General features: G+C 42.6%; 1 protein-coding gene across 1 annotated transcript; it reads left to right on the top strand.

Annotated features, from left to right (window-relative positions):
- Nucleotides 1–84: 84 nt before the first annotated feature.
- Nucleotides 85–3,244, top strand: cks1b (CDC28 protein kinase regulatory subunit 1B). The gene is made up of 4 exons (XM_084696383.1): nt 85–241; nt 606–676; nt 837–964; nt 2,123–3,244. Exons 2-4 carry the CDS (start codon nt 618–620, stop codon nt 2,170–2,172), a joined length of 237 nt encoding a protein of 78 aa, XP_084552509.1. The 5' UTR covers nt 85–241; nt 606–617; the 3' UTR covers nt 2,173–3,244.
- The last annotated feature ends 7,587 nt before the right edge of the window (nt 3,245–10,831 follow it).

Raw genomic sequence — 10,831 nt, 5'->3', positions numbered from 1 at the left:
TGACGAATGAGAAGCCTGATCGGAACCACATGACAATCATTGTCCAATAGGAAGCAATGGACAGTGTTTGAATGATCAAGGCGGGATCAGGGGCACATTAGAGAGGGAAACCTAGCAGTGATCAGTGGAAGGGGGTAAGACATACAGCACAAAGTAGTCCAGCCACTGGAATAACATTCAGAAACGTGTTTATTTCTGGATTTACGACAGAGATTCAGTAGACACGAACAACTAGTTAAAGGTGAGCTAAGATTATTCTGCATGCTGTCTTCCTATCTATCTAGCTAACAATATCTATTTGATTTCGTGTCCGGACACCAGGCCAGCTAGTTAGAGCTAGTTAGCTAGCTCCCCACCTCTCAAATCAAGTAAGTTGGCTAACGCCCAGTTGACGTGTAACATCCCATAACAACAACATCGATTGTTAATGACTTCCATTTAAATGGTTACACCTAGCTAGCTAGCCAGTTGTCATACATACGGCAAAAACTTTCGGCTACCATTGTGGGTCGTAGCTAGAACGTTTCTAATGAAATTTGCTAGCTACCTGGCTAAAGAAACTGTGTGTGGACTGCTTCCTTAAACTGTTGTTTTCATGTTTTTAGGAGATACCTACCATGTCTCAAAAGCAGATTTATTACTCTGACAAGTATGACGACGAGAAGTTTGAGTACAGGTGAGAGTCCAGCTTTTCACTGTACATTATCATCAATATTAACGTGGCTCAGAATGCTTCTCATCTATTATAGCATGCCTGCTCCATGATACGCAGCTTCATGATCAAACAGGCAAATGTTATAGTGCCATTCAGCCTCTAATGTATGTCTTCATTGTAGGCACGTGATGCTGCCCAAGGACATTGCCAAGCGCGTGCCCAAGACCCATCTGATGTCAGAGACAGAGTGGAGGAATTTGGGTGTCCAGCAAAGTCAGGGATGGATTCACTATATGATCCACCAACCAGGTACAGTTAAACCCAAAGATTGATTCTGTTGACTGAATGGCTGGCTTGCTTATAGGCAGATGTAGAGTAACTAAGTACTTTATTGTGCCCTGGAAGGAAAACGTATTGGTAGTCACATTGAAAGGCACAATGCAAAATATATATCATACAAGGACTTATAAATACGAAAATGATGTTAAGTGTAGTGCAAATATGACGTGTTAACCAGTCGTCCTTGCCATTTTTTATTTGAAATATTCGATGTGCAGTAATATGGAATGTTAAAGAATGTTATGAGGACAACCTGTAAGGTTATGCTGGATTTTACAACGGCATGGAACGCAATATAGCCAATCACAATCAAGGATGGGAACAACCAGTTTTAGAGTGTAATACAGTGGTGTTTGAAATGCAGCCGAGCTGACAGATTGCAAAACACATTTAGACTGACTGAGCCACTTCTAAGAGTTATTTTCACCTTTTATGGCATCAACAGTTGACAAGATAGAGGCAGGCTTTATTTGGGAGGACATTTTCTTTGTTTGATATCAACAGAACTAAAGGCAGTGGGCTAGGAAGCAAATAGGCTATGGCATTATTATTATATTATTTACTGTTTTGCTACATACTTGGATTTAAATACCTAGGTCTTGAGGAAGACTTGCAAATGCATTGGACTTCATGGGTATATCTCAGATGGAAAAACAAGCCCTGTGGGTAGGTAACAGGTGCTAGGGTTTGATTTGAGCATTTAGCCAGCAGGTAAACATCAGGAGAATGGATACTATATGTATCTAATTACACTTTTTATTAGTGCAGTTTACTAGTCACCATATGGTCTGTGTGCACTGGTTTTCCTGGATCTAGACAAGGTCTTCCCATATTTGTGAAAGGCTTTAACGGTTGTTTAGAGTTATTACCTTAGCTCATGTCATGCTGTCATTTACCTCAGCTAACCTCCTGGGGCCACTGTACACATTACCCTGCTGTTCCCATTGTTATCTTACGTTTACTAATTTTATCCTGTTTTTCAAGGGGACGGTAGAGCTTAATGGTTAGATCAATTTATAGCAGTAGACTGTCAATTGAAAACTGTACAGTTTCCAACTGTACTGTGTATCACTTTGGATAAAAGCGACTGCTAAATAAATACATTGTCATTCATCATTTCCCTTCCAGAGCCCCACATCCTGCTCTTCCGTCGACCACTACCCACAGCCTCCCACTAACTGTCTGCAGAGAGATCCACTAACCCACAGACCAGAAGAGAGTGCAGGGGAGTATGAACCAACACGACACAGCCGGATGAACAAAAGACTTTATCTTCATGCGTCTGTACATCAACATACGCCCAGTCTAGGGCTCTCCATAGCTCTGTCCTCACTGCAAAAACTTTTGCCTTCAGTTCCAAAAGGCTTCTTTGGAGTATTTTCCTGTCGCTGAATTGTTTTAACCTTCCAGACTTTTTTCTTTTTCTTTTAATCAATGTGATAATGTTACCAGTGTATTGGAAGAAAAAGGAAATGTCAAATTTGTGTCAACATTTTTGAATGATTCAAAGTCCCACTTAAGCTATTGTAAGATATCTAAAATGCCAATGCTTAGTATTTTAAACCAGATGTTAAAATTGAGAAATTGTACACACGAGTGTGACAATTTGATTTTTTTTAATTTTTTTTTACGACTGGTTGTATGAATTTTTACATAGGCTACTTTCATGATGATTGATTCCAATTAGTTAAGTATAGGAGTTAGAATGAAGCAGTATGTAAACCTTTTGCATACATTATCTACATACAGTGTACAATAAAGACAGCCTTGCTGCAAAAATATTTTATTGAATACATTCCACTGCAAATATGAAGTACAGGCTTACTGTCAAAATAGGGCCCATTATCTTTGTTTACTGTCTTTCATGATTGTAATAATCAGCTGCTCAGTATTTATACGTCTTTTTTTTAAATATTTTTTTTCATTACCCAGCCTGAAATTAAACTTGTAACTTTTGGACAGTCTTTTTAACTCATGATACAGGCATGTCTGTTGTGCCGGGGTAATGTATGTGTACACTTGTGTACATGCTAAATAATAATTTAGGATTGTGTTCTGCATGTTCCTTCTTTGAGCTGAGGGGGGCAGTATAAAGCAGGAGAATACGATGCAGGTCAAATGTCGCTCTTACGATAAGGACGAGATCATGATTTATCCATTGGCAAATGTAAGTTGGGCTGGAGGTGTTGTTTGTTGAGCTAGATCCCAGCTCTTTGGCTTTTTCACATCCAGATCAACAGTGATAATGTTGATGCTGTGTTAGCTGACTCTTGCAGCTATTCAAGATTGTACATGGAAGGTGCATATGTTTTAAACTGAAATCAGACCGATACATGATTACGTGGAACAAAAAAAAAACACATAGGTTTCTTTCACAACCAACCGTGTAGCAGTCGATACAGTATTGACAGTTTACATTCTGGTATTGACAGTTAACTTTGTTGTGGCAGTGAGGGAAGCCCTTAGTTGTATTTTAGTAAAGATACAGCACTTTTAGGTGATATGTGGTAATGGAAGGAGAAAATGTTTTAGGTATCAGAAGGATATTTCCCACAATTGCCCTGGAAAATGTTTTCGAAGTCGCAATCACCCGGGCCCAATGGTCAGCTATTTCGGGCCCCTGGTGAGATTGAGAGATGTGATTGTGAGAATGAGCAGTTGGCCTCTCTGTGTAGAAAAATGGTCTTCTTCCACACAGAGGTATCTATGAATCATACTGGATTGGTTAGCCTACAAAAGTGATACCAAAACTGGTAACTATACCGTTGCAGGCAAACAGAATTACTTATCACAACATTATGTCCACCAGACTTTGTGAGAAGGAACAGATATAGAAGATTAAATACCTGCTATATAAAAACTGCATAGGTTTATGATACTCTACATTTTTTATTAATTATTCCACTGTGCACAGTTAATAATAAATACTCTTTCACATGATAGGTGGATCCAAACAAAATGTAAGGGAAAGGTTTAAGAGAGACATACATTTGTGTCTAAGAAATCCACTGCCAAAGATAGGATGAGAAAGACTAAATCTGTTACAAATTAGAATGCAAGGTAGGACACAGAGACAAAGCTAACACAGCAGAGAAAGTCAGGAAGAAGAGAGGATTAGAGGAACAGGAAGATGTGTGAGGGGAGTGAAAAAATGCAAAAGAGACAGACAGACAGAAAAAAGCAGGCGGGTGGGGGGAGAGGGGTGGGGGGCTGAGAGAGAAAGAAGGTCAGACAGAAAGATGGGAAGTGCTGTAGAAGGGTGGGTATTTGTGTCTGGGTGTCGCTTGCACAGTGGGGAGTCGTCTAAAGGACGGGAATGGGGAATAAAAGTCTGGGAGGGAAAGCAGAATTTTGCTCTCAAAAAGAAATGGTTGACAGCAAGAGTATCTTATTTTCCTTTGTATTAACTCGTCACCTGCTTCTACAGTTATCTTGTTGAAATGTGTGAAGCAGAAAATATTGATGAAGTTCATACAGAAACATCGCAGTGATTGACATGTTTTGTATGCAAGTGAAGACAGATCGAGGGATCCTTTTTTATTTGTTTGCCAACCTTTTAAAAATCTCAAAATAAATCTTTTTGCCCAATGATGCAGTTACAATATTAATATTAATGAGAAAAATATATTGAAGTAAATACAAACTTGATTTCAATGCTTAATATTATTTGGCACCGTCTCAGTTGAAAGAATGGTCCTGAAAATATTAGATAAAAATCCATTATTTAGTCTCTTAAAACAATAGAAGTCTGCCTGTATCTTCCAATGGAGGTATCTTGTTCAGTTGTTCGCCATATCCTGCATGTCATCCCCTCCCATTCATTGCCTGTTGCTCTATACTATCTATATTCTAATAAAGCATGAATGCCCTAAATAATATCAGACTTTTTCTGTGATAGTCTGTTCAGTGTCAACCCAAAAAACGATATTGTGTTACCCACATCATTTTGTTTACTGATAAACTGCTGTATACCATCCCTGCATTACCACCGACTCATTCACCGACTGCATCACTCTTGTTTGTATAAAGGCTCAGTCTACAGGCTATCGATCTGGTTGGAGAGAGACATTACAATCTCCAGGCAGCATGAGATGGAGGACTAGGAGTCCTGCAGGTTAGCTCTGTTGATCTTAGGGCAGGTTTCTGTTGGTACATCCTACTGGATGGAGAGTTGTTTAGTGAGCTGGTGGCCTATTGGAACAGGCCCCCATAGATTGTGTCTGATAAGCAAGAGAATCAGTAGAGGCTGTCAATATGTACAGTATACAGCCAAGCATCCAGTCCCTGTGGCGTTTAAAGGCACAATACTGAGGGTGAGATTGTTTCAGTCTAAAAGAAAAGTTTTGTCCGCCAATAAACACGTGGAAGCTAATGAGGCCCTCCGAGGGTTGTTTAGCAACACAGATAGCTCAGTACTAGTGGAATGTCAATTTACATTTTAAGACAGGCCCGTTACTTTCCATCCAGTTATGTTCCTTGGATTCCAGTTTCAGCCAATGGTCTTCGGCAAGTCAGGCTTTCCTCCTTGGCTTATATTGTGAAAACACTGTCAATCAAACTCGAGCGGGAGGAAAGCATGGAAGTTTAAACAAGGATTTGCGGCACTGTTTCTCATATTTGAATTCCTTTTCTTAACATTTCTTAGCGCAGCTTTAACATTGTGGAGGTACATACCTTCATGTTTCTGCCTCATTCTAAGTTGAGACAGTCAAACTAAATGCCCTCCAAGCCAGGTTTTAGGCTAAGTCAAAAAGTTTTATTAATACGAATCCAGTAAAGTAAGTCTTGACTGTGGAAGTAGATATGTCAATGAATATATTTGAAACCAGCGTAGAACATGAATGGTCTGACAAATCCATTTTCGACGTGTTCCTTTGGTTGATGTCTGACTTGGAGACGCTTTTTACTTCCTTTCTTCTTGCCACCTCGGACGGCTCTTTCGACAGAACTGAGGTTCCCATCATGGCGAACTCCGTACGCTCACACAAAGGAGCATATTAAACGGCACTTGTTGATGAAAAGGTGTCTAATGGAGTCGGTAGATTATTGATTCTACTGGAAAGGAACTCGGTAGACTTCCATGGCCTTGATTTGAGCCCAGACTGGACCTGGAGACTGCTCTATTGATCTCTGTGTGGAGCCTTAAGTATCCTCTCCATTCTATTCTCCTGACAGCAACACACTTCCGAAATGACATTAATCAATAGGAAAAGGCTATACGACCTGTTCTGTTCAAATGAAATGAATTACTTTGGCACTCCGAATCTGTCTTTCAATATTCTGTATGGTCTGCGTAATTGGCCACTTGATGTAGGAGATATTTACCCCAAGCGCTTAAATAAGCGATTGTGTTTATGCTAAAGACGCATGTGTAGGCTACAAACCTGTTTTAATCTACCATCTAGTCCCAGTAACATTGCACAGTAACTGCATTTACAACCAATTCTGAATGCCTAAGAGTAGATAATTATTAAAGTACATTGGAGAGCCACACAAACTATTAAACAAATAAATGAATCATAAAACAAGATGTAGCTGGCAAATGGCTTGACAATTGCGCCTGAACATTTACTGTCTTCATCAAAAGAACAAACAAGCCATTACTTTAGCAACGAGAGGGAGAACGAAGAAGAGAGACAGAGGGATGGTAATTCTGAATGGGGGAGGGAGATAAAAGGTGGATGAATTTACCAGGGTCTTTTTTAATATATGAAATGGGGAAACTCAAGGGGGATGGGGGAGGGGGATTTCCATTACAGTGAGAACACAACAGGGGGGAGAAGGGAGAGGGAGGATCAATTAGAGAGAGAGTCAAAATGGCTGTAATGGCTTCTCACAGCAGAAGAGAGAGGTAAAATGTTTAGCCAGGCTCCTGTTGAAGAGAAAAGCAAGGCTGAAAAGATAGTGGCTATGGTTTTGGGTGCTCATTCATCAGCAGTAGTCATCAGTGTTGAGCTGCTGGTAAATTTAGGAGTTTGTGGAGACTTGCACCCAACGTTAGGCACTACGAAAGTTGAGGAGTAGGATTTAAGAAAGGAGACAATAACACCGCAAATGAATTCATTGTTGGGTGTGTTTTTCTGTCTTTGTCTGTATTTGCTGCTCTATATTTATCTGACAACAACTGGTAGCGGCGCTTGTGTAGCGGCCGTGGAGATCTCGTGCAGGAGTGCATGGAGAATACCAAATCAAAATCCTAGTATCTGTATACATGGCAAAATAAAGTTGAATCTGAATCTGAATTGAGTCTTTAAAAACTGCTGGAGCCTCTCCGATATTTCTTAATGACAGCCCCCTCCATTTATTTTTATTTTTTATCAGATTTTATTTTTTTTCTAAAGCCCTTTTTTTGAATACCCCACACTCTCTCAATTAGCTGTCAGCAGTGCTGGCCTCCTTCTCTGGGTTTCTGTGGAGCTCAAATGACTGAATTAGGCTCTACCTTTAAAGATAATTGCTTAATTGGGGCCTTTTCATATGCTGTCACTGGCTGAGGGCCTGAGAAAGGCTTAGATAAGGCAGTAATTATGTGGCTACAGCAGATACACTCAGCTGCCGTGGTGTAGTGAAGAACGAGCTGACAGCTAGGGCTCCCTGTACGTTTACTTTCTTTACCAGGGCCTGTCAGATACAGCTGAATGTGCAGGCGAGGAACTTACCGTATGTGTGTGTGGTGCCTCGGTATATGAATGAACTGTCAGTCGAGACTGACCCTATAGAAACGCCAGCGCCTTAACAGAGATCTTCTTCTCTCCTTATCTGTGTGTGTACAGTATGCCTGTGTGTGTGTGTGTGTGTGTGTGTGTGTGTATCTGTCTGTGTGTGGTGCTACGGGATATGGATAAAATGTCAGCTGAGACTGAACCTATAGAAATTCCAGCATTTCACACAGATACTTTCCTGTCCTTGGTCCTTGTGTGTATGCGTGTGAACCTACAGACCCTCCGAGGTTTAACAGAGATCTGTCCCCCACTGTGTTCTACTGTTCCACCCTGCCCCTATGGTGGAACTGTTCTCCATACTGCGTCCCTGCCCCGCCCCCAGATGCACAGACCAGAGCAAGTGTGTTCGTTTCAGGGCTTGGTGGACAGCTAGACACTCTACATTCAGTGTTGTTCCATGTTGCATTTGAAAGGATTGTGTGTCTGATGTCTGCCAGAGAAGACAGAAGAGATGTTCCACAGGGCATGCAGACAGAAGTAAATACAGTCGAGGTCTGAGGTGAAGAACAGTAGGGTGTCAAACCACCAGGGAAGGGAATGAGGGATGGAGGGGGGGGGGGTAGAGAAAAAGAGAACAGGGGGTCTGGAGACAGAGCAACGTTGGAAGGGAGGGAAGATTAGTTTTGCTCCGGTAACGACAGATCATAAAAACACGAGAGGGAGGAAAGAGGAGATGAAACAGAGAGAGGGGGGAGGATTAGTTCCACTCCAGGAACACCAGAACAGGAGAAAGAGAGGGAGAGGAGGAGGAGAGGGATGGGAGAGGAGGAGGAGAGGGATGGGAGAGGGGGAAAAAACCGAGGAGTTTACTTAGGATTAGTTTTGCTACGGGGGCAGGGGATTGAAAGATGAAGCTGAAGTTGGCCCATCTTGTTGGCGTCATGGAAACAAACCCTCTTATCAATCAATTTGTGACCAAATAAGACCTAAGGCAATCTCTCTCGTCTCAAACAACTGTCTTATACAAGCAGAAACACTTTGCCCTCTTATCACTTACTAGTGTGGATGTTTATGTTAAATGAATAACAGTAACAATGTAAACATGGTTTTGACTTGACAGCTCAATGCTTTATGTTTATTGTGATGGTATTAAGGGAAGTTTTCCACGGCCCCATCAGCCTCAGATGAAAAGTGACTGACCCTCTGCTCGCTCAGGTAAGTGTTCCTATTTTAGCCTGCATACGTTTCCTGCTGTGAGCTGACAGAGGTAGGAAGAGAGAGAGAGAGAGAGAGAGAGAGAGAGAAAGTGAGAGGTACAGACAGAGAGAGCAAGGGAGAGAGCGAGAAGGAGGGACAGACAAAGAGAGGCAGAGAACACAGCGTTTCTATGGAGACACCATTAACGGGGTGCGGGATGACAGACTTGGGGGTCTCAGCTGCGGCGTGGGGAACATTGTTAAGAGGAGACGACTGTCAAAACTGGACACTTGCCTAAAGTGTACATGTGTGAGGTCACACACACACTCATGCGCGGGCACACACACACACACACTGCATGGTTAACACCATCGGGATGAGAACAAGCCTTGCACTTTGTCCAGATTGACTCTGAGGACCAGCTGCTTGTCTGCAGCCCCTTCCCTAACAAATGGACTCAAGCAGAAGAGTGGAGGAGAGGTGCAGGGGGGGGGGGAAGAAGAGAGGGGGTAAGAGGGAGAGAATCTGGTGGGGGAGAAAGGAGGGGGAGACAGATGGAGAGAGGTGATGACGGAGAGGGAGAAGGTTTGTGTTTAATTAGCGACCCTGGAGAGCGTCTTCGTGGAGCCAAAGAGGAAACTGGGATGTTCCTTAATTGGCCCTGCTCTGTAGAGAGCGGGAGAGGACGGACAGCACCAAGTGTATATGTCAGTTTCTCTGTGTGTGTGTGTGTGTGTATGATGTGTGCGTGTGCGTGTGCGCGTGCGCGTGCGGATGTGCTTGTGTGCGTGCCTGTGTATTTGTGGATGTGTGGGTGTGTGTTAGCACGCCGTGTTTTGACTGCCGCGAGGAGGAAGAGAGATGGTTGCCATGACACACGATAGAGTGCAGAGAAAGCTCTGAGGATATGAATGAGAAAAAGGGAGAGATGGATGGGAGGAGAGGCTGGAGACGGCCATCAGACAGAGATGGATGGACTCAAAACTGTGGATACAGAGAGAGAGAACTGTGGAGAGAGAGAATTCACAAACACCCAACGGAGAACTGGGGAGTCCAAAAAATGAGAACAGGGGGATAATGAGAAGAGAGACAAGAGAAAGCGTGTGTAGGTGTGTGAGAGTTTGCCCACAGGGACTATAGGTCAGACTCCAAACAAAATCCCACCAGCTCAGCAGATTCCAGTCTATCCAACATTTAGGACAACAGCATTATTCTAACCATTGTCTCGATCAATAGATGTGACAGCATATTGGTGATCAATCAAAGTGCCAGGACTGCATTGATCATGTTCAGTCAAATGTGACATAAACAAGGCAGCACGGTCGATTCACTGTGTGTCTATTCTAGTGCAAAACAAACGCACTGTATCTCAATTAACTTGTCGTTACTTTGCTGTATAGTTTGATAAACAGACCCATTTATGCACATCAGCATGTGACATAGAGTGTAAGCCCATGATGCCAGAGACAGAGATACCTCCAGCTGTTAGTAATGACCCAATGGGAAACAAAAGAGCGTGGTGAACAAGCAGCCATGTTGGAAACCCGGCTGTGCATTTCTGTTTAAATATGAATGAGTTGGAAAGAGCCTCCATCGCCTATAGTGATTTTTACATAAGGATTGTTCTGCAAAGAACCTGCAAGGTAAGATCTCATGAGGGCTGAGAAGATTATGTTCTTTTGCCTTGGGGGGAGGGGGGGGCGCAAGGAGGGACCGCTTCCTGTAAATTAAAATAAAAGATTGTCCACTGTAAAATGGGCCTCTGTCAGCGACACACTCCAAAGAGGGATGCCAAGTCTACAAATTCTAGGCTGAGAAACATTGGCCTCGACAGTCTGGTATCTGACTGTCCACCGTACTGTCAATAAAAACTTGTATCTCTCAAAGCTCACAGGCACAGACAAAGCCCCAGTTCCCGTTCCGGTACAAGTTAATGCACACAGCTCACTGAGGCGTAGAGAGGTGGAAATGGAGACAG

The sequence above is a fragment of the Hypomesus nipponensis genome, chromosome 4 (genome assembly GCF_054491055.1).
Source record: "Hypomesus nipponensis isolate SF chromosome 4, ASM5449105v1, whole genome shotgun sequence".
In the NCBI taxonomy this organism is placed as follows: domain Eukaryota; kingdom Metazoa; phylum Chordata; class Actinopteri; order Osmeriformes; family Osmeridae; genus Hypomesus; species Hypomesus nipponensis.
The sequence above is the reverse complement of the archived record's forward strand: the minus strand, read 5'-3'. Positions and strand labels throughout refer to the sequence as shown.

Bases quoted from the DNA above. Each gene is read 5' to 3' on its own strand.
- cks1b (XM_084696383.1), top strand. From the start codon at position 618: ATGTCTCAAAAGCAGATTTATTACTCTGACAAGTATGACGACGAGAAG. The intron at 677-836 runs GTGAGAGTCCAG...TCTTCATTGTAG, and splicing joins GACGAGAAGTTTGAGTACAG to GCACGTGATGCTGCCCAAGG. The intron at 965-2,122 runs GTACAGTTAAAC...TTTCCCTTCCAG, and splicing joins CTATATGATCCACCAACCAG to AGCCCCACATCCTGCTCTTC.